The 23843-nt window shown below is 35.4% G+C and overlaps 4 protein-coding genes across 8 annotated transcripts; 3 read left to right on the forward strand and 1 right to left on the reverse strand.

Annotated features, from left to right (window-relative positions):
* The first annotated feature begins 553 nt into the window (after window positions 1-553).
* On the forward strand, window positions 554-5593 carry LOC145894837 (uncharacterized). Its single transcript, XM_082983497.1, has 12 exons — window positions 554-788; window positions 1098-1311; window positions 1542-1733; window positions 2055-2263; window positions 2875-3007; window positions 3204-3457; window positions 3698-3793; window positions 3947-4049; window positions 4129-4190; window positions 4271-4385; window positions 4682-4743; window positions 5398-5593. The coding sequence occupies exons 1-12, from the start codon at window positions 658-660 to the stop codon at window positions 5444-5446; spliced, it is 1620 nt and encodes a 539-aa protein (XP_082839623.1). The 5' UTR covers window positions 554-657; the 3' UTR covers window positions 5447-5593.
* A 358-nt stretch (window positions 5594-5951) lies between these two features.
* LOC145894079 (uncharacterized) lies at window positions 5952-11017 on the forward strand. Of its 2 annotated transcripts, XM_082982526.1 has the most exons (12): window positions 5952-6297; window positions 6587-6651; window positions 6876-6977; window positions 7153-7261; window positions 7407-7469; window positions 7648-7714; window positions 8106-8259; window positions 8390-8492; window positions 8654-8769; window positions 9021-9143; window positions 9700-9856; window positions 10877-11017. In XM_082982526.1, the coding sequence occupies exons 1-12, from the start codon at window positions 6153-6155 to the stop codon at window positions 10975-10977; spliced, it is 1305 nt and encodes a 434-aa protein (XP_082838652.1). In that variant the 5' UTR covers window positions 5952-6152; the 3' UTR covers window positions 10978-11017. The 2 variants fall into 2 exon arrangements, with proteins under 2 accessions (XP_082838652.1, XP_082838653.1); XM_082982527.1 differs by lacking the exon at window positions 7407-7469.
* A 756-nt stretch (window positions 11018-11773) lies between these two features.
* Window positions 11774-13495, reverse strand: LOC145894080 (uncharacterized). 2 transcript variants are annotated; one of them, XM_082982530.1, is made up of 5 exons: window positions 13233-13495; window positions 12787-12987; window positions 12593-12717; window positions 12169-12450; window positions 11774-11991 (listed from the first exon to the last, which is right to left on the reverse strand). In XM_082982530.1, exons 1-5 carry the CDS (start codon window positions 13400-13402, stop codon window positions 11777-11779), a joined length of 993 nt encoding a protein of 330 aa, XP_082838656.1. In that variant the 5' UTR covers window positions 13403-13495; the 3' UTR covers window positions 11774-11776. The 2 variants fall into 2 exon arrangements, with proteins under 2 accessions (XP_082838656.1, XP_082838655.1); XM_082982529.1 differs by having other exon boundaries at window positions 11774-11995; window positions 13233-13494.
* Window positions 13496-14448: 953 nt separating this feature from the next.
* Window positions 14449-23736, forward strand: LOC145896109 (uncharacterized). 3 transcript variants are annotated; one of them, XM_082984955.1, is made up of 18 exons: window positions 14449-14756; window positions 14820-15014; window positions 15273-15451; window positions 16443-16555; window positions 18132-18271; window positions 18662-18751; window positions 18937-19047; window positions 19174-19245; window positions 19485-19607; window positions 19692-20428; window positions 20694-20760; window positions 20839-20971; window positions 21292-21421; window positions 21600-21675; window positions 21738-21772; window positions 22114-22226; window positions 22647-22744; window positions 23108-23736. In XM_082984955.1, exons 1-18 carry the CDS (start codon window positions 14589-14591, stop codon window positions 23171-23173), a joined length of 2646 nt encoding a protein of 881 aa, XP_082841081.1. In that variant the 5' UTR covers window positions 14449-14588; the 3' UTR covers window positions 23174-23736. The 3 variants fall into 3 exon arrangements, with proteins under 3 accessions (XP_082841081.1, XP_082841082.1, XP_082841083.1); XM_082984956.1 differs by having other exon boundaries at window positions 21603-21675; XM_082984957.1 differs by having other exon boundaries at window positions 21606-21675.
* Window positions 23737-23843: the final 107 nt, after the last annotated feature.

A 23843-nucleotide genomic window follows, 5' to 3' on the forward strand; every position in this document is an offset into this window, starting at 1 on the left:
GGTGTTGCTTTGTTTCTTGATTACAAGTAAGAACCATGTGCTGGTTGGTTTTTAAAACATCGCCCTACTCCGTTTGCACGGTCAGTCCAGAGCACGTTTGATCACTGGTCCGAAAAGTACTGCAGAAAATTGTTTGACAAACCAAATGTGCGTTTCGTTTCATTGGCGGCCCGAATGTATGAGCTAAAGAATCGGAGGTCTCTGTTTTTTTGATGTCCAACTCGAGGTTCGTTTCAAACCATTGGCTTTACTAAATCGCAAAACTTGCCGTTGTCTGGTCTGAGTTGATAGTTCAGTAAATTAAAATCATGACCACATGACGTTTAAGAATTTGTCACGCTTCACTGGTCGTTTGTCGCTTAGCAACTTTTAAGCCATGGGATTTTTAAAATAATCCATTCCTCCACAGTTCAAGCAGTCGACCATTTCAGACCTATTTTAGGCTTATTTATCCACATTCTTTCAAATATAAATAACTGTACATATTATAAATATACTATTGTATGCATTTGTAAGCCAATTTGATTGAAAACAAAGAAAGAATGTAGTACGGTTTAGGATAATTTGTAAACAGGGATGTTATCTCCATCTGTATGATCAACATCAGTTTGCTATCATGCATGAAGATTAAAAAGGTTATCACACTAAACAAGAATTATGTCCAAAGTGCGCCGTACCCGGGAAAAACCAGCTAACTTACACCATTTAATGGAATCTACCTTGGAAGCCCACCGGCGTGATATTTATGACTATGCATCTGGTCACCTAAATCCGAACAAACTAAAAAAGTATGGTGTTGTGTGAATTATTGTGTTCCTTGATTGCATTTTTGTATTTTTTACGGTATTTTTAATCAGCAAGTGTCAACAATACCTGGACAAAGTATGCCAAAACAGCTACAAAAAAAATTTTAGGCGACAATATAAATTGGGCTTCATATGAACAGTAGGCCTATACTATTTATCGGGTCCAACACATTTTTTGTCACAGACTTGTTGGATTTTTAGTTTGTACATAATTAAATGCATTTATTTATACCTAACCTGAAATTTCGAACATTTCTTCAAAATAAAAATATAACATCCATCATGATTTAGAATCTCCACAAACAACTCAACAACAAATACTGGACAAGTCAGTTATTGGAAAAGTTCAAATGTTTCTGCATCTGATGAAAATGTTCCAAGACAATCGTCAAGACATAGTCACTTGAATTTAATGGCCGATGCACTGTTTGATTTCAGTTCTGGAACAGCCGGTGCCTTGCCTCTTTATAACTTTATGGAAACAACATCACCAACCCATGCAAAAGTATGTTTAGTTGCAACATTCAACTTTTATTTTTGTTTATTGTTCTAATGCAAGACAGCACTCGCCAGATTACAACACATTTTTGGAGATGTACATTTTTTTTTGCAGAAATAAAGTAAAATATAAATATTGTCATTATTGGTAGTATGGCATGAAATGCAGGTGTTTTTAATAATCAATAATAGATAAAAAAAAAAACTAGCCCTTTCTTTAAATGTAGACTTTTTCAGACCACACCTTCACCCATTGATGAAAAATTAGAAAGGACATTATTTCGAGAAATGGAACAGTTGGTGTCACAGAAGCCTGAGCCCTATTTTTCCACCGAGCTGCAAGAAACTCCACCATCTAAACCAGTTTCAAGCAAAAGTAAACAAAGGAACAGAAAAAAACTCCCATCTGTTAAGAAACCAGCACAAAAGGTAAAAAGCAAATCCCTATAAAAGTACAGTTCAAAATGTATTTGGTAATCACTGCTATTGTATCAAGATTATAGATTTACCAGAATCACAGCAAAGACATTGCAGTCAAGCTGGTTCAGTGAATAATTTTTTGTGCAAAAGTAATAGTTTAAAATTTTTCAAAAATTTAGGAACACAACTCACAGGTTTTCTCATAACTCTGAGTATAAAGAGACTAGGCTCACATATTTAAAAATTGTTTTTAAAATGTTTGTGTTTACTGAAATGAGGATCATCTGGGCTCACAGATTTCTGAAAATTAGCTGTGAGTTTGTCAATTAGGTTTACATTGAAGAGCTAAAACTGCCAGAGGTGATGCTACCATGTGCAAGTGATGCGGTTTACATTCCACCTTCACTGCAACCTGACATGCCTGAATTTGGCAAAAAGATTAGTGAACGAATGAGATTTGTTACAACTCACCACGCAGGAGTAACACGAAAAGATCAATTCCAAAAACTGATGGACTTCAATCGAAATGTTATAAGACAGTAAGTAAGCATTTAAGGCAGAAATCAAAATCAATGAAGATTACAGTATGCTTGCACCAGTGACGGTTTAAGGCAGGGGCTCAAACTCAAACTTCCTGGAGGACCAAATTAAAACTTACAAAGTAACTCGAGGGCCGCACGATAAAAACTATGCTTTTGTTACCAAAAATAATGCACAACAGGAATAAACTGTTGAGATGCACCGCGATAGTTTTGTCAATGAACAATAATTATAAAATTTTGCAATATAAGTTGTAAAATTGCAAGACCAGCTTCCAAAGGAACAATGGCTTCCAGTGATGCAACAATAGCAATAGCTTTCCAAAAAAGGCTTTCGGTTCCGAATAAAACAACTTAAATGTAATTTGGAATTTTAAAATGCTTAACGGGCCGCACAAAAAGCCTCAGAGAGCCACATACACACAGCGGGCCACGTGTTTGAGACCCCTTGTTTAAGGAATGCAACCCTATGTTGGATATTTCAGAAGGTTACATCCTCACACTAACATTATTGTTTACACAGTAATTTCAAAAAGTTTAGACATCTCTGTGACATGTGTTGTGATGGAGACAATCTCATTGTCTGAAAATATAACAAAGAATTTTTGCAGTCCAGAAACTTTGGAACAAAAAGTTCGAGATGGGCACAAGGCAGTCGAACACCTTGAGCAAAAACTTGTGACACGATTGCTTGATCTGCAGTTAAAAAACTTACCATTTGGCCCAAGTTTTGAACGCTTACAGGTACTTGTAAAAGATGTAAATCATTTAATTTTCAGTAGTTTCCTTTTTGTGCACCTGGCTCTATAACCTTTGTGTTTTTGTTGGTGCCCATGTTATTCTACTATAAATCTGTTGTAATGTAGAGGTCCCATTATGCACTTAAATAAAAGCTTTGATTGTGACCCCTGAGGACATTGTATTCTACCCTATATTCCAGTTGTATGCTGAAATTTGGAGTGATTTGACTGTTGACTCCAGCATGTTCGGGGACTTGCTTGCAGAGATCAAACAGGAATATGACATATACCTCACACATCTTCTTGACTCCATGAAGAACCATGATCATGGTGAATTGGCCCATTGTCTGCAAGTGGCTGAGGACTTGGCTCATGACAATCAGCCAGAAACAGCAGAAGAGCTTCGTAAAGATGTTGAGGAGCTTGAAACGAAATGCATGGATATCCTTACTAGGTATCTGCCACTACCTAGAATATGCCATTTTGAAATAGCTCTCTTTTGGGACCAGATCCAATCTTTTTTAAAGTTCAAAGGGTTTCTTACTGCTGACAATTTTTCAATACAAAGACACACTTTGCAAAATCTGTTTGTTCTCTAATTGTTTTGCTCAGCTGTTTAATGATGTTGGTACCTAGGGATTAATGAATGCAATTCACGAAGCTTTAAAAAGTTTTTACAAGTGATTTTGTGTAGAAATGAAGATCTGCTGGAAGAGATTGAAGAGGAGGAAGAAAGAATTGAAGAAAAGAAAAGATTGCAGAAAAAGGAAGATGAGGAAAATATTCGAAGGTAATGAAGATTTTGAAAAAACTATGATGGTTATGTAATGTTTGCAATGAGTATTTGGAAACAATTTTACAATATAAGTTCTTTATCTCTTCCAAAAAGTATTTGCTATACTTGTGGGACTTACACACTTTAACAAGCAAACGTTTCTTTTAGAATGTTACCTGTTCGTCGATCACAGCACAGAACGCCAATGAAAGTGCATAGATCTGATCAGGATTCATTGAGAGCGAAGCACACAACTGAAGAAAGGCTTAAAGTATGTTAAGTATTTCATCATAAAGTCTGAAGTTGACTAATTTATAATAATATTTGAATTCTGTTTCCAATCACTCAAGGCACTGCGAGTAGATATCTGGGAAAAGTTGGACCAATTTGCAGAAGAAAAGAAAAAAACAAGGTAAGTTTTTCCGCTCTTACAAAATGTGGAATAAATCGTGCCAGTTGTTTAAATTCCTAACGAACACTTTTTCATGTCAGGAACTTGTTTGTACCAAAGCCAGTCCTTAGAAACTTACAACATGCTGTGAAAGATATAGAGGTGGAATGGCAAAAAATCCAACAGCAAAATGAATTCCTTCAGGTCTCCATACAGGTAATGTGTCGTCGTTATGGCCTAAAGTTTTATGTTTGTAAAAAGTTTTTTTTTTGTTTTTGCTTTACGTAACGGCGTAAGAGGTGTTTTGTGATTGGTTTTCTTTGGCAAGCACAGAAACGTTTTCTACAAAAATTACAACACACCACTTCCCTGTGTGTGTGACCGCCATGATTTACACATTTAATTATCTTAATCGAATCTCAAACAAATAATTAAATCGGTCCCACACAATTTTTTGTGTCATATATGTTGTAACGCACTTTCAGGCTATTTACAGCTTGTATATGTTTTAGGACTCCGAATACACATTGGAAACTATGTTTAAACAATGCGAAGTTGACGAAGAAACAGCCAGGTATTTTAGCCTATATCTATTTATATTGTCAACGTAAGTTTATGTCTTTGACAATTTAAATGGGACGTTTTGGCTTTTCTAGAAAATCACTTTATTAATTGTAGATTTATTGAGTTAAAAGATTTAGTGCTGATTTTTGGCCGTGTTTATTTGTATCTATTTATTTGTGCCATAAGTTTTGTTTAGATACCTTATTTTATTATGCATCAGTCTCAATACCTAATCCATGTCATGGCTACAATGCTTGAAGCAAACTAATCTAAATAAAGGTATCTTAGGACAAAAACTTGTCACAATCCACGGTTGCGTCGCTTCCAGCTCGTACGGCACAACCTCACATTGCATTTGGATTGGGCGATAGACATATTAAACATAAGTTGATGTGTAGAAAATGATAAATAATCCTAAGTCCTCTGTCTGTTTCAAGTTTTTACGACATATATATTTCGCCTGTCTGTGCAGGCATCATCGGTATCTGATAAATAATCCTAAGTCGTCTGTCTGTTTCAAGTGTTATTCAAAATAAACTTTGTGTTGGTTTTAACAAAAATGTTAAGCTAAAAGCCCCGAATCACCTAAAACAGGCAATATTTGAACAACTGAACCCTCTGTCGTCGTCAAACTAGAAAATAAATCCATTCACCGTTTTCATAGGTTTATACAGGAAACATTCATTCAAGCACCTGAAATTGACCAATCATAGTGGCGGTGTAACTATTGCCGAGACGAAACAAGCGTTTTTACCTACTGTTATTATCTTTTTCTTGCGTTTTACCTTTTGGGGATTACCTGATGTTTACCACAAGTCTTGATTTTTTGACATGAAATAAATTGAATTGTGCATTGAAAATAGTCAATCTCTTTCTCCGTCAAGAGCACCATTATCGTTTTTTGGCTACCAGGTACAAATGGACTGCACAAAAGCCTGCGAGTTTTATTAGATAAGACAAGATGTTAAAGAAACAAAAATATCGAATAGCTAAGTTTTGGCAGGATACAGCGGGGATACATTTTTAGTTTTAGTAAACTAGTTGCGGTAATTTTCCTTTTGAATTACTCGGATTTCTTGCCAGAAGTCATTTTTCATAAAAAATATTTGTAACCCGAAATATTTGACCTAAAAGGCGGTAAAATAGAAATCAAATGTGATTTGCATGTTGATGTCTGTTTCCAATGGCAAATTTGCATATTTGTAGATGCCTGTGGAAAGTGGAAGCATCGAGATTTCAGAGAGTCTGTAAATGACACGGCAGTTTAATGTGATTTGAGTTTTTACAAATTTCCGATAGCCCTGTTTCATTCCCAATTATTGTTGACAAAATAGTTGTGAGGACTGTGTGACATTTCAAATGCGGTGAAAGCCCTAGCAATTCTCGTCAAATACCAGTCGACCAGCGTATCCGTCTGTCATGCCCATGTCGTTTAAAAGCAAGAAAAGTTCCAAGACGAAAGAACCTGAAGAAATATCATGGATTTTGGAAGGAATAGTGGGATTTCTTCGCAGTCCAATGTGGACGGTGCCCATTATGAACTTCGTTGAAGAACATTGTGGAAGTAATATAGCAAATAGCCTACCCTTTTAAACACCTATTTCTGTGTAACAGCCTAACGTTTAATGCTGCCCTTATTCTATGCTACTCTTTTGTATAGGTATCACATACTTTCTACCAAACTCATCATAAACTATATAATGTGTGTTGTCATGTTGTTTTGCTTACGATGCCTGGATAAATTTAGCTTCAAATCTTCATGGATCATTTTTAATTTAATTTATCAAGTCTGAAAATCTGTTTTATATATATCAGAAGAAATATTTTGGAAGAAACCACTTCTACTTTAACAGGCTTTGAAAACAAGGAAGAAAACAAATTGGAGTACACAGACATTCACAACAACTACAAAACTCTGGTAACAGATATAGTTTTATTTGTTTCCATTGTTTTGTGATAAAAAAGTAACAAGTTTTCTTTGTAAGGAAGCAATTAGCAATATATGTATATATATATATATATATATACACATAACGAATACAGTTGTATATCTATAATGAAGTGTCAACTTTATAGTTTGTATCCTCTGTTCCGTAAGCTATTTTGTGACTTGTTGCATGTAAACCATTGCTTGGGTTATAGGTGGAACAACTTCTTGGTGAATATCTAAAGGAATTGAGCATTTCCGAAGAGGAATTCTCAACTGCCTGCAAGCAGGGAAAAAGCAGTTTCAAAAGTTTGGAGGTGAATTAAACTTGATCTAAATCAGACATGAAGCTGTAGGTTACACAAATTTTAGAAGATTTTTGTGCCATGCACAATTTACAAATATGTGATTAGTTTGCAAAAAAATGAATAAAAACAAATTGTCCTCAAACAAAGGGAATAACTTGTGTTAAAAATGTTTGCAACAATCTAGGGAATGTTTGAATACATATGGGCTGCAGACGACTTTCTACTTTTCAAGAGAATAATGACAAGGCACAACCTTGAACTTGAAATACAAGCAATCAGCTTAAGCCAAGAAAGTAAGTGAAATAAATCCTTTGTCAAGCTGCAATATTAAACGAAATGCAATTCAAATGATGAAAATAATTATTGATTTCAACATGTTTTGTTAGCAGTGGTGTGCACTGTTTTCTAAACTGTTTTGCATTGCATTTAATATTGCAGAGAATGGAGATTTTTTTATGGATTTTCCACCTACAAATCCAGACTATGCAAACTCTGAAAAAGGTAAAAAATTTGCCAAGTTCGCTATATGTATATATACATATATATATTTATATTTTCATATCTCGATTCTTAAAACAACTTAGAAGTTGGTTTAAAGACATATATACATATATACATATCATTTACACATAATCATAATTGTGATGATTTTGTACCACAAAGTTTCTTTATGTTTCAGGTGATTACCCAGATGAAAAAAAGAAACCACTGCCAACTTCAGATGATGGAGTTCAGCATGTTCTAAGGTAAACTTCTGTGTATCTTTTACATTTTTTACAAGTAGCTGTCATTTTGGCAAAATGACATGTTGTGGGTTTTTGTGGGCTAAATGCTTTCATTAGTTTTTTTCAATCTTCTTCTAATGTGACCCAGCCTTTCCTAAAAATTATATGGCCATAAAAATTATTGTTAGTTTAACTGCACTTTTTTAGGTTGTGTTGTTTTCACTAATGTGTGTCCACTTGATAAATGTCAAATGACCTAATGTTTAAGAAACACTGGAGTAGTTTATCCCAATAAGTATTGTTTGGGGGTGTAGTATTATATTTATTTGCAACACTATCTTTGGTTCCTGGTAGTCACATTTCTTGTGTTATTGTGATTTCCTACAGCTTACCAATTTTTTTAATATTTTAGCCAGTCTGAAGATGAGTACCATACTGTTATGAGGCATCTAAGTGACTTGCAACAAAAAGAGGAGTCCGACTTAAAACGTGCAATTCAATTCTCCAAGCAGGAGATGGAACGACTCAACGCCCAAGCCGAAGAAGAAAAACGAATGCTCGACGAGGTTGGTGACAGCATTGTAGAAATTTGTCATTGTTGCAACTAGGTTTGTGTGCCTATATCTCTGTTTGTTAACATATTCTTAACATAATCAATGGTTTCAACACTAAGTAACTAATGTATTGTGTTCTCAGGCAATCAGGCTTTCACTGGAGTCAGTTAAACAAAACTCCACAGAGGACTTACTCCTGACAAGTACTCCAAATACGACAACACATCCAGAACCACATAAGAATGGTTGGTTAAGTTTTTGTTCATAACATTTGGCACTAAACACGTGGTAAGCTTTGCAGTGTTTGTGTATATTCCAATAGCGAAATGAGGCTGACTGAGGTCAGACTATTATCATATGAACCCTCACTGTGAGTGTGATTTTCAAGAATATTTATATAAAACAGTGGATGTGGAGTCAAAACCTTCAACATCCAAAGAACCAGAACCTAGAAAGAAACTAAAAAAGACCAAAGCAGATTTGGCATCGCAGCCACAATCTTCATTGCCACCAATACAAAAGGTGCTTTATTAATTAGTTGGGTCAGAATACATGCTGGCTTAAATAATTTATCTACTTCCTTGGCCGTCTTACTGTCTTTGAATGAATTTAAAAAAATTTCCCTTTTTTATTGTTTAATTACTGTTGATATGCTCTGCAATGTTTCAGCTGTAAATTTGTTGGTCATATTTACATTCTTCTTCATGTTCAAGAAGCTAATACCTTTCATAAAATCAACTACTTGTGGCTTAAGCACCTGTTTGTGTTTGCAGCCACATAGTAGCAGTGATGCTGCCGCAGATTGGCTTGCAAGTGCACAGAGGGAATCATCTGGTACAGCAACCACAAGCACAGGGAAAATGAAAAAAGAGTTCCCTGAGCACTTATTAAGCAAGGCAAGTTTTGCAGCAGTCGAAAATATATTTCCTCATCACACTGATGTAAGTTTGACGTGGTTGGCTGCAGTTTTGTAGGGCATTTTTTCTCTAAAAATAAAAAAGTTTTTATTTTCCCTTAGAAAAGCATCACAACTGCAAAATCATTTTTTTTATTCTGTATCAACTTATACATCAAATCAATCTGAAGAGTTTATCTTTAAGGTTGTTCATAACATTCCCTTTGAACAACAAATTATTTTGCTTTCAAATAAAAAGGATGTACTGATATTCTCCATATGTATATATTGATGGAGCAAAAATCACTAGCAAATTGTGGTAAAAAAAAGCCACAGTATGAATCAGTTTAAGTGTTTGATGAGCATTTAAAAACTGAAAGCCACTAGGTGGCAGTCAGCAGCTGGATCTAATGTAATAACTTAAAACATAAAAGTTAACTCACTTTAGAAAGCACTTTTCCTCAGAAGTTTCTATTTTGAATCATCATGGCCACTTTCTTTATCATATATATTCAATATAAATAACATGCTTTACATTGTTCCGCTTTAAACTGCAGCAAACAGGTATTGACCCAGAGGAACTTGCAAAAAGAAAGGCCTACCTACAGGGTCAGAGAGAGAAGCTTCTAGAAGCAAAGAGAAAAAAGAGGGAGGGAGAACTGAAAGAGTTTCAAAGCGAAACTTCGAGCAAATCAAGCTCTGCAAGTTCGAAGAGTAAGTCAAACTCAACTAATGCTGCTGTTAATCCCAGGCACAATTAAGGCCGCATATCAGTATTAAATCCCAAAAATCTAGTTTTGAAGGCTATCTCCATTAATACCCATACTGAGTGATTTGCTTTTTTGACAACAACAATTCCTGTGGTCAGTGACCCATGAAGATCTACTGGTACTATTCGTAGAGAAAAAAAATTGATTGCAGCTGCATCCGCCAAAACACAGCAAGGATCTGAGGAGCCTCCAGGAGGATCTTTTGTCCTATAGGATAGCAAAAACAGTCCCAGGGGGCAACCAAAGCAACTTTCCTGTGACAATTGTTTTTGCCATTGCGTAGAAAAGGGTTAGGGCCAACATTAAATTGCAAATTGGATGAGGTTTTTGTGATTCATTTTTTCGCAAAACCATCTTACATTTTTTTGCAGCCAATTTAGCTAAAATAATGACTGATCGGGGGCCTATAAGACCCCTAGGTAAGCAACTATCTTGCAACTAATTTTCACCTTACTGCGTAGCCAAGAGGCGAGCCTAACATAAAATCACAAATTAAGGTATACTTCTGTGATTCAATTTTGAGCTACATCCCCTTGAACATTTTGGTGGTTTTTCAACTAAACTTTTCACAGCACCCTGCACCAAACGTCTGACTGACTGAGAAGAGCAAAAAATGCACTAAAACTGCACTAAACACGCTGAAAATCGCCCTGGCTACACCATGTGACTTCTTGCTCATTCAACCAGAAAATTGACCCCAACGCATCACCGGTTGCCTTGTGACGGAACTGAGACTATCTATGACGCAGGAGTACAAGACGGGCATTCCCCGCGGGCAAAACTATTTTAATATAATTACTGATATGCGGTCTTAAGGCATTGACAATGGAAATATTAAATATTTTAAATCAACCGACTTTTTATCAAGGCTTCTTCAGGGTTATGTTTTAGTATATCCTAGCTTCTCCTTGGCATACTACCAGTATAGTACACTCTTACCACTACCAGTGTATTATTTCTATAGCTTCAAGTACTGATGAACTAGAGGAAAGGGAAAAAATGTTGAAGGCAAGGAGGGCATTGGCCGATCGCCTAAAACGAGAAGTAATTGAGAAAGACACGTAGTTGAAGACACAAGCAATTGCAAAGTTTTGATTCAAGTGATGTACTTCTATATTGTCGGTGCTATACTGTGGTAGTAGGTGTGATGCGCATTGCCAATTTCATATTGTTATGTTACACCAACTGAATGCAATTTTAAATAAAAGCAGTTTTTTTTTTAGTTTATGCTTTAGTTGTACACCACATTTATAGGTTTTAAAGTATTGTTTTTGCATTGCAGAAGGTCGTGATAATGATCAAATATATATTCTGTACTCCTACATATGTTAAATATTACACACCATTCTTGCTGCGAAAGTGTATTTAACAGTAAAAAAATTAAAACAACAAACCAAGGCAATATTTGTATGTATATGGTGGTAGCGAAATGTTGATCTAACGCTGCATGTTGGGCAGTGTAACACTACATGAGGTATGAAAAGTAGGTTTAATGAACATGTATTTTAATTTCTCATCCCTGTACTACACAAGAGGAACTACCCTACTATGCACGTTGCAACAGCTAGCCATGTTGTAAAGTACAAAATTTAGTGCAAAAACTACAACATTAAATAAAGCCAAATTAGACGTCTTCAAAAAAGCCATAGGAACCACATACTACTCTACTACATAGTGATGGAAACTTTTTGTACTGTTTTCGTGCGCAATAAAAAGAAAACGTAAACAAAATAAAGGGCACTGAACAAATTCTCTGTACAACAGTTACCAGAAAAGGCGCTCCCTGAACCATATCCAACAGTAAAAACAAATTTCCTCCTCATATATCTGACTTCGATAGTGTATAAAATTACGGCAGTCGATTTCAGTCAGCACAGGCCACAGTGAAACTGGTGGGAAGACAATTTGACCTTGTTGTAGTCACAGCCAACACACACTGTATGGAACCATCGGTCGCAAGAGTCGCATTGTACCCATGACACCACCTTGGGTTTCTTGGCCTTTTTCTTGCGGAATAAACATTCGTAGGACTGACAATCGTCATTTTGATCTTCATCATTGGCATCATCATTATCTTCACTATCTGCAAGTTATTTGTTCGGTTGTTATATTTGGTGACGCAATGTGTATGTAATATGTCCCAGAACATTAAAGCAGGATGTATGTTCGTATATATACATATATATATGCTATGTAGGTAAAAGTAAAAAACTGTCTGGTATATTTCACCACATGTCAGATAAAAAGACAGTTCACCTTCAACGTCAGACTTGGATGAGGAAACTTTTCTTTTCCTGGGTGCTACTTTATTTTTCGATGAGCTTCTCATTGGACTTTCTGGTTCAGACTCTGAATCTTCTTCCTCTTCACTTTCTTCTTGGACAGGTTTTGCTTTTTTGGCCTTCGGTTGCTTTGGTGTCATCTTTGTGGTGGCTTCGGAGTCATTTGATATGTGCCTCTTCTTGGGGATGTTTAACTCTTGGTCATCAAAACCACTGTCTGGCTCATCAGACTTTTTGGTCTGACCATTTGTGTTGCCTAAGAAAGAATAATTTTTGAGAACTTAAACCAAAATGTCAGGTATTATTTTTTTGTTGGTATTTAATTAACACTAATTTACCAAAAAGTCCCAAAACCATCTAACGTATTATATAATATATATATAGGTTTAATAGTGTACCTATTGATCTAATTCTGTCAGATAAAGAAGTGTTCCAGATATTCTTCTTTACTTCATCCTTGCGTTTTGTTTTTGTAAAAACAGTCGGACGCACAGTTGACACCTTTGTCTCTTGAATCTTGAACCTGCAAACAGTTGTATGTCCTTTAAATTAAAAAATAATATGCCTGACACCAAACTTTAGGTTAACAAACCTGAATGGCATATCTTTTTCATTTGCTTTAAGTCCAGGTGTTACTTTTTCAGTTCTACAGCCAAATGCAACACAGTCACCGGCCTTGACAGCCGTTTCAGTGTACGGCTTTAGCATTGTGTTGTTAACATATGTTCCATTGGCACTAGACAAGTCCTGCACTAGTAAGCAGCCTTCTTTAACACAGATAACAGCATGCTTTCTGAATAGAAGATGCAAGAACATAATTAGTTACTTGTGATAATGTGAACATAACACACAATAGATGTAAGTGCAAACTACTAATATAAGTGATTTGTTTATTGAACAACTGGTGGTACATGTATTGTCATATATTTAAAACCAAAATTTGTATTGTAAAATTTTAGTAATTTGCAAGGAAAGTTTCCAAAATTAATATCTGTATGAGGTATTTTGACCAGCAAAATATGATTTTCATGTGCACACCTGGATACAAAGCAAGGTAAGTCTTCAGATTTAATCCTGAAATCACAAGTTGAATGCCTTCCAATTGTTCCTTCTTTATCATCTCCAATATTGAATACAAGAAGTGAAGGAGTGTCATTTAGTTCAGAATGATCAGTTTCAGGAGGAAGTTGAATCAATTCATAAGGCATGATGACAAGCTTGTGTTATTTTACACAAAAAACTTTGTATTGATCACAAGATACCAAATTTGAACATGATCTGTGAACATTAAATAAACTACTGTCACCATTTATTAACTCAAACAACACCTAAGTAAAATTTTGTAACTTGCATAGCCAGTGTAAGTCTTAACGTATTTGCTTAACAAATGAGTCTTTTTTGAAAATATTCAATAAGTTCAACAAAACCTTTTGTTTATTTTCAGAATAACGCAACAAATGTTAATCAATGCATCACCACAAGAACGACAGGGACTTCCTTGTAAATCTGTTAAATAATACCAATTACCAACGTCAGCAAACTTACAAATATAAGTAAACAGTAGCACACACAATTACTACAATTTTGCAAAAACAAGTTAACGCACATCGGATGAGGGAGCCGTCGTATAATTACAAAAAAAATATATGATTGCGCAGAAACTTGCAATAGTTCGCCAATAATTAATTTTCATGCTCCTTTGTCCAAAAAATATTGCACCTTAATAAATTTTTGTTTCACATCTCGCAATAACAAACAAATCTATAAAATAAAAAATAGGTATGAAGAACAACATTTAATATGTGGATATCTGCGTTTTAGTAAAACTTCTGCTACCATCAGTACTTTAAAAGATCAAAACTTGGAGCAAATTTAACATGCAGTACACTAAAAATCAACACAAAAAGTTTTTGAAGTTGTTCATGCGAAAAGGTCGGAGGTGGCGTATTCAGTGGAAACTAGAGACGCTGCTTTCGGGACACAACAACAAACTTACGGCTTAGATGTTTCATTAATAACTTATGTTTGCTTTTTCAAATTGTTTGTTTAAGGAATTGAATTGTAACTATTGAATTGTAGAATGTGTTTATAAAAGTGTTAGTGTAATGTATTTTACCCTATGAAGAATATAGGCTACTATGAAATATTTTGTTAAAGCTAATTTCCTCTTACTTTGAGGACGTTAATACTGTGGTTGAATAAAACTGGAATGGCATTGTTTTTTTTCTAAAACTTTTTTTATGAAGCAGGTGTAATATTTGACTTTTTTTCCACCAAAAAATTGAACAACCAAAAAAACAACTCAACACAATGGCCATAGGCCTATAGCTGTTTACTATATTTTTGATAACAACAAATATGGTTAAATAATTTGGACCTTGCACCAGTGGACTGATGGAAAAGTATGACAACCTGGGAATGGTGGGGGAGGGTTCCTATGGAATGGTGATGAAATGCAAGCACAAGGAAAGTGGCCAAATCGTTGCCATTAAAAAGTTTCTGGAAAGCGAAGATGATAAGATGGTGAAAAAGATTGCTATGAGAGAAGTTCGCATGTTAAGGGTGGGTATATTTGTTTTTACCTAGAAGATGTTGTGGTTATATTTATATACTTTTTTGCTTCAGAAACTACGTCATGAAAACCTGGTCAACCTAATTGAAGTGTTCAGGAGGCGAAAACGACTGTACCTTGTGTTTGAGTTCGTAGACCACACAGTCCTAGATGATTTGGAGAAATATCCCAATGGTCTTAGTGAAATGACAGTTCGCAAAATATTGTGGCAGGTCCTGCGAGGGGTGGAATTTTGTCACAGTCACAATGTAAGTATTTCTTTACCTAGGAAAGTTGCATGAAAAACCACCACAAATGCTGTTCAACATAAATACCACCAACCCAAATTTAACTCACATGTACCATCAATAAAATATAGTCACATCCCTGCACAAATACAACTATTATTTTCAGTGGGGCAAGTATTTTTGTATGACCAATATAATGAATGAAAGTAATGAGACTCTATTCAAACTCTTTCTGTTTTGACAAATCTTTTCCAACTATTTTGTCTCATTGGTCTTCAGATCATCCATCGTGACATTAAACCAGAAAACATTCTCAATTCCCGTTCCGGGGTCATAAAGCTTTGTGACTTCGGATTTGCAAGAACTCTTGCTGCACCAGGGGAAATCTACACTGATTATGTAGCAACAAGATGGTACAGAGCTCCCGAACTGTTGGTTGGAGACACTAAATACGGAAGGTAATTAGTGGATGATTCAGTTTGTTGTACTTAGGTATTATAGATGCATGCATGATAATAACTTTCAGTTAGTTCTACAGTACATATATTTGTGTGTATTTATGCTTATTTCTGTGTAAATTAGTTCAGCTTGACAAGGTTTGGTTAACATGTTTGCTGTAGCACCATTTTTTGCACATCAGTGAGGTATTAGGTTAGTCCTGTCAAACTTGATTGAAATTAGTTACCAAAGTCAGATATGATAATATAATAAAGGTTATCCCAAGGCAGTAAACAGGACAGCTTTACTGGGGTATGGGCAATGACAGCACTGAGCATTAATGACTTTTTAAGCAGGGGAGTGGACATTTGGGCCATTGGCTGCTTGGTTGGTGAAATGCTACAGGGAGACCCTATTTTCCCAGGCAAGTCAGACATTGATCAGCTCAACAGAATATGGAAGTGTGTTGGTAAGTTGTAAAAGTATGTTATGTACAGACAGGCTGCAGATAAGCTTAGACTTAATCTTGAATCACATTTGCTTTCTTAAATGTGATATGTCCTAAATACAATATAGTTTTTATTGCTTAGTATGATCCAGCAAGAAGTCTTATTTTATTTTCTGTTCGACATGCCACTGTGAGCATACAATGTTGAAGAGGGTGGATTTATACATAGCTCTGTTGATAATAGAGTGTTTTACCAAGAGAACAATTCTGCAGAATTAAACCAGTTATGAAAAGTTCATTCAACCAACTTGAGTTACAATTTGTGAAAGCTTAGCAAACTATAGTTAGCTGTCAAGTTTAATAAACTTTGGAAGATACAACCATAAAAAGCCTAATCAATTAACAGAAAGCTAAAGTTGCTGATGTGCAAACATGTAGAGAATGCAATCCATCCAGTCTATAATGCGTATATCCATGAAACTCGCATTGTACATCATTAAGAAATAGTACCATTGCCATATCGGTACCGATGCATGCATGGAAAGCTTCATTGTGTTACTTAGACCTGTGGATATTTGGGCCGTCGGGTGTCTTATTACTGAAATGCTTACTGGTGATCCCCTATTTCCTGGTGACTCCGACATTGACCAACTTTATCACATTATTAAGTGTTTCGGTAAGTCCAGCACTTTGAAGCAGCACAATGTATGAAGTGTCACATTGTTATGCATGGGCTAATAGAGCGCCGTAGTTTAAATAAACTTGGCATGGTGCATGGATGTAGAAGTAGAATTTGTTGAAAACCCTGATTGTCAACAGGTGAATAACTTGTGTGACATTGTGAAATGGATGTAATTTTTTTGACATTTTTTTTTTTTTATGTTTTAAGTTTTGAAAATGTTTTTGTTCACAGGCAATTTAACTAACAAACCTTAATTCTGGCACCAAACAGGTGCTAAAGCAGACAATATTAACACTAAGGAATAACAAATGTACAATTTTTCTTCATAAATTTGCTTTTAGTTAAATGTAACTTTAACTAAATGAGATCTTTTCAAGGATTAAACAGATGTAACAACACAAATACATAAAATTTTGTGTTGTATAGATATGCAAATATGTTATTATAATTTTTTGAACTATTTCATATGATAAAATTGGTTTGATGTGTACTAACAACTATTACATCATCAATCTGGTGTTAGCTCTGATCCTTCTGTCAATTTGAACTAGCCAGGTTCATTGTTTGATCAATTCAGATAACTAAAGTGATAAATGTTTTAATGTGGAGTTTCATTGACCACGCCAACTGTGTCAGTTCTTTAGCTACGGGAATGTGAAGTTTATTCTTTGTGTCAATGCTGTGTATAACTTTTATTGTATTTAGTTTGTGCCTGTGTATTTTTTGTTAGAACTTCCCACAGACCCTTGAAAAGGCAAATTACATTTATCACACCTCTTGTTACAACAAAAGATTGAAATGCATGTTGCATTTTCAACAAAATTCTCTTGCCTAAAAATTCCCAAGTTTGTTATGCTGTCAAGAAATTATTGTAATCATGTGTGTTTTCTAATTAACATTCCGTCACTACGTTGGGAGAGCTTTTCCTTGACAAAATGCTGCCGAACAATGGGCACTATTGTTGTTTCGGCCCTTCTTTGTAACATAACCCACTGTGTCTGTTGTCCCTCTTATCGGGCCAATGTGTCGAAAGCTATTCCATGATATCTCCAACAGCAAGGAACAACACCCCCAATGTTTGCCCTGCCATGTTCATCAACTGTGTCCGACTTCGATACACTACATATTGCTTCAGTACATTCTATTCATTATGTCCAAAAGCCATAACCCTAGATGAACTTCATTGTATTGATTGTGTCGATTTTCAGCTGTTGGTAGATATAAAAGATTTTGGTTGCACTTATTTTGCTTGTTACACCAAATGACGACTTTAATATTAACACTTAAGCACCCTTGTTTGGCGCTTATTTTGGCTTTAAAGTATTTATTGTACTGTACACCAACACCTGATTCTGTGAAGACATGACTGAGTATTTGCTTGCATTATCCCGAGAAACAAACTTATTAGTGTCAAAAACTTACAACATCATTTCTTAAATTCTCGAATATCCAGTTATTAACACTTGTTCCAATGATAATATGAAATTGGAAAAAGTTTAGTCGTCACAATAATTAACACTTTTTCAGTACTTGTGCAAGCTTAACCATCCAATTTAAATTCAATTTTTAGGGAATTTATGTCCTAGACATCGTGAGATCTTTCAAAGAAATCCTTTGTTTGCTGGAATGCGACTCCCTGATGTCAGGGATGTGGATCCACTGGAAAAAAGGTTTCCAAAATTTTCTTCTGAGGTGCTGGATTTAATGAAGGTTTGGCAAAATTCTTCATTTACATCTTATTGGTGCATACATTGTTTAACATACAAACCTTGTATTTATTATATTTAATTTATTTCATTTCAAACAAATCTCGAAAAAAAAAATTGTTGTCGAGTATCTAATAAAACACAGTTACAAAGTTGATGATGATAGAAAATTATCTGTATTCAAGTGATAAAACAACAAAAAATTAGTTTTTTAATTGTTATAATGTATTAAAATCCCAAAACAGCGATCTGTAGACAGCTCAGATCGATTTATTGAGAGAAAAATATATTAATACATTATTATTGATACGGTGTGCGATCGACAGCCTGCCAGGGGCCTTTGGTTTTTTGATCCAGTTTTGATTTACTAATCACATTTTTTAATTGTTTTCAGCAATGTTTGAGGCTAGACCCCAATGATCGTCCTTCATCTTCACTACTTCTCAGACATGAGTTCTTCAAAAAAGACAATTTCGAAGAAAAAGTACGCCTGATTTATGACTGCTTTAATGTAACAACTATATGGATATATATAGATATATATTTGGAATACATATAGGCATTACCAGTATCACTAAAAGCAATTCAGTATAAAACCAAGTAAAAAGAAATACTTTTGATTTATGACAACACAATAACAACTTGTCTTATCCCAATGTTTTTGTGTAGGTCGTTCCAGAACTACGGGCAAGAATACTGAAGGACAATGCCAACAATGCACTGGCAAGAAAAGAAGCGAATGAAAAAAAGGAACAAGAAAAAAAGAAAAAGAAGCTAAAGGTAAGATATCAATTCATGTGAATACGGTAACATGTTTATTAATTGAAAAACACGAAAGTACATCTTTGCCCCCCAAATATTATGTTTTTCCAAAAGTAGTTGTTTGCAACGTTTAAATGTTCACAGGAGCAAGCTGCAGAGGCCAAAGATGCCTCCAACATTCCGTCACCAAAGAAATCCTCAGACAGCAAAAATGTGGTAAGTTTTCTGTCAGCAATAAAGTTTTATTTCCTGGTTAGTACCAAAAGACTGACTTAAAGAGCCCTGGTAATTGGCAAAGGTCAGCATGATAGCTACCATAACATGAATTTAAATTTTTAAGAAAGCCACTACGCCTAGAAAAATGCCGTACGTTTCACACATGTTAACCTGTTTCCAGTCAGAAAAGTCTGATTTCGACTTTGAGCAGGGTGGTAATGTTTGTTGTTAACGTTAAGGCTGGAACCCCAACAAAAGAAACATCCTCACCTAAGAAGGAAAATTCGAACAAAGCGTCCAACAAGACCCCTACCACAACACCGTCACGCGAAGACAAACGAAACCAAAAGGAGGCAGAGAAAGTGAGTTGAAAATGGGAAGTTTTTAATACCCTTGTAATTATGTAATTGTGTCACTTTTTTTCACCTCGCTGATTTTGATATCAGGAAAACAAGAGTAAAACCAATACCCCAAAGCAGCTACCAGCTGTTGAAACCCCAAGAAAAGCGAAAGAATCAAAATGGACGGAGAAGGGTCTTTCATCAAGACCTGAAACCCAATCTTCTGACAAAGCAGCCTTACCAAAGCAACAAACTAGATCCACAGAAAAACTGGCCGCTGCAAAGCGTGAATCAAGTGGCCCGGACAAAAATTTCCTCCCAAAATCTGTTTCTAACACACCGACATCAGAGAACAAAGGCACGATGCCACAAATACAAAAGAAGAAAGTGACAATCGATCTTTCTGAGCACACGTCAGGAAGGCAAACAGAGCAACACACAATTTCAAATGGAATTCTGAAAACACCCCCGACGAAGCGTGTTACTATCCAGGAGCCGAGCGAGGATGTGATGGACAGAAAAGAACCCAAGAGAAAAAGTGTGAGAACGCCCCGGGAACTTTCAACAAAAGTCTCGTCATCAGACACTCTGCTGCTGAAGGAAAAACGGCACCAACATCAGCAGCAATCACCTCCGTCCAGATACGATAACATGAATAAACAAGGCAAGAAATCCCCTAAAAGTGATATTGACGTCAAGTCATCGATTCCACCCTTGCACTCACAACAAGCTGCATCCAAGACTTCGACTCCTGACCCTCTTCTGGTCGTTACTTCTTCCTCTTCTCCCCACAGTATGGTGAGCAAACATATCCACACCGGTTCCATGGCTCCAGCTCTGAGGTATTAGCTTGTAACTTGTGTCGACACAAATTAAAACTTATATAGAACTTATAAACAATACTGTTCAAAGCATCAATTGTTCAATTTGAATATGTATTAAAATCTAAAAAAATACATCACCCTAAAACATTTCAAAAAATATTAATATTGTTCAAATTTGCAAATCCATAACAATATACCAAAGATTTTTTTCAGGCACTTTGTGTTGATGTGATATTTTCGAAAATATTCTTAAAATTAATTTTCCATTATTTTATTTATTTAGGGGCTCTGATAAAATTAAAAAAGGTTCAACTGTAACCATTCGAAAAAATGATGGCATCACTCCCCAGGCAAGTTTTTTGTTGATTTGTGAAAACAAAAACTTCAGAGATTTTCATTCAAATCTTGTGTGTATTTTTTATATGAAGGGTTCGTTTGATCGCGCAATGTACCCGGACAAGACATCCCATTTTGAGAAAATGATGATGACTATGTCTGGAGCAACATCCATCAGTCATCCAGCCATCAAGAAAACCAACCAGTCAAGCCATTCACAACAGGGTATGATTATTTTATCAGATATATTCACAAGTGACTTGTGTAAAGGTCAAAAACGCAAATAATGATTAACATTTTCTGTGTGTCGACAGTGCTTGAATATAGTTTCAATGAATGGTTGCTCGGTAGAGACCAATGTAAATACCTATAAAAACACATGTCTGCTGCCCATTTGGAATTGTGAACTTTTTGTGTTAAATTTTGGTTAAAAAGTATCAGTTAATTCTTCAAGACTTTTTGCTGTTCTATAAACTGTCTAATGAACATATTCCCCAACTGTGTGCATTATCATGCAACTCTTTGGTTTACAAATATTTTTATAGGTGGAAATACTGGAATGCAGTTTCAGTTCAAGCTTGGCAGGGAAGAAAAATCCAATAATTTGCCACTCTGGTCCTCAGGAAACCAAGATAGTGGATTCTATCACTCAAGTTTAGACTCCTCTTCAAAAAGGTGACCTTCAGAGCTAACTAAAATTATCCAAGCAACTGTTAATCTAACAAACAATCGGTGCTTATTGTGAAAATTTGGCAAAAAAAGGTGAGTGCCATACTGTTACAAGTTGTACAAAAAATATTCGCCATTAGTAAGTTATAGGTTTCTTTGTGTCATTTAATGAATCTGTTTTTAGTAGCAGCGAGAGCAAAGCAAAACACAGTGATGACAAAAAATTGCGGGACAAGTCTCCGAAAAGGAAAGAGGCCAAGGTAGCTTCCACACAAACTATTTGTCCAATTTCCTTTTGACTGACAAAAAATATTTTTTACAGAGTTACCACCATGGTATGGAGGACAAACTGCAAAAGTAAGTTTTTAAGTCTGATTTCAGTGTATGTGGCGAACAAGATTTTTACAAAATTGGAAGTGTGTGTTGTATGAAGTTGTGAGCATGTTTTTTTAATACCCTAAATAGGGAGAAACATAGTGATCAATTTAAATACTATTTATAGAAAGATAGGTTGTGCAGTTTAGCCATTTTAGCTTTAACAAGTGACTCATGAGTTTTTAAAATATTTTCAAAAAGTCCAATCGCAAATTAAATAGCAGTTCCTAAATGCATCTCTATGCTGGCAAAGTATATTAAACAGCAAAGCCATAGAAAAGCCATGATGTCCAAAAACATGTCATACATGTTGTTGATGACAGGGATTTAAAGTCTGATGTCAAGCAGCCAATGAGACTTCCAGACTTGGGTCAGAGGAGCATCGTTACTCAAGACAAAGATTTTTTTCCTGACCTCAAAAGTTCCATCCCAGACTGTAAGAATTTAACTTCTCTGTGTTTGATAACTTGACTTGCATGTTTAATCTTGTATGTAACACCGCTGCTGAAAAAAGATTGTTAAGTTTTATTTAAATTTTATTGCCTCAATTTATAATTTACTTTGCATATTTTGTAGTTTATCTAAATTTGTTCAGTATGTTATGCATATAAACATAATCAAATAAGACTTTTTAATGAACTATATATGCAAATGTTAAAATAGCATGTGCCTTGATAAAACCTTAGAGGTTATCGAGCCAGGCGACTATGTCACTATGTCATGGTGATTGCCATGAGATCACAACAAAGTTTGATGTGTTTCATTGACCATACAAGTAAAGGATGCAATAAGTCTAAACCATGTAGTAACAAGTTTGATGTAGTCACTAATAAAACGTGTATCTCTATATTGTCAGCACAAACCAAGGTGAAGAAACCAAAGAACAAAGTGATGCTCATGACAATTCCAACCATCCATGACCAGTCGTCAGGAGGTAAAGCCAACAAAAGCAGGGTAAGTTTTTTTGCTGACAAAAACGCCACTGACTGCCAAGGACAGAAATATACACTGTATTGTAGTTAAAGAAATATAACTGGAGAAATTTTTACTGAACAATTGTTCTGTGGGACCTTTGTCGATACACCTATGAACATGTACTACAAAGGCTTTTACCTCTCAAGTTATACATGTCGAGTTGGTAGGAATATCCCTCCAACACAGACAATTGTCCAATAACAATTTCTCATGTGAATTTTTTTTTGATTTTTTAAAACATTTGAAATAGAGTTTTCATATAATCATAATCATACATTCCACACCTCACACAAACCATTGTCTGCTTGGTGTTTCCCAACAAAAACTGACATATTTTCACAGACTCCATCCCCAAACCCACCTTTGCACAGCGACTCCAACTTTCCGTCCGTGCACTTCAGGAACTGATGCAGCTTTTGTGGAGAATGTGGCCTCAGGAAAATCTTTATACGAGTCTTGCGCATCACAAGTGGTTTCGGACATCTGATTTAATAGCAAGTTTATGTTATGTCAGCAAATTTTGGCCATCCACTGTAGATCTGGGCACATTATCAGTGTTTTGGTGTAGGTAAAGCAATATTGTACTGTGAGCTGTTTTTTAAATGTTCCAGCCATGTTTGATTTTTGTGTTGTGTATTTTTTTGTCCAAAATACCTTTTAGGAGAAAGCCATTCAACTAGGACAGTGGTAAGGATGATATAGCCATAAACCTGTTTTGCCATTACACAAACATTTTAATTTTCTTCATTTTTTGCTGAATACCTGAGTTTGGCAAGCCACACATACACAACCTACTTAACGACCATAATGTCATTTGCAACAATAAATATGGGCATGTATATATGCTGATTAAATAAGTTCTGGAGGGGTTTGCAGAAGCTTTTCTGTATGCTTATACTGTGACAAATCGCTCTATTTTTATATCTTTGCTGTTTTGTTACAATTTTACAATAAAAATTTCACATACACCATTTGGTAAGACTGTTTGTTTGAGTACATTTTGTTTTTGAAGATAAAAGTAACACTTGGACTGACACTTTTCACTAAAACCAACCACCTACTATTTGACACCTTATGT

Source organism: Ascidia mentula, chromosome 3, assembly GCF_947561715.1.
Source record: "Ascidia mentula chromosome 3, kaAscMent1.1, whole genome shotgun sequence".
Classification (NCBI taxonomy): domain Eukaryota; kingdom Metazoa; phylum Chordata; class Ascidiacea; order Phlebobranchia; family Ascidiidae; genus Ascidia; species Ascidia mentula.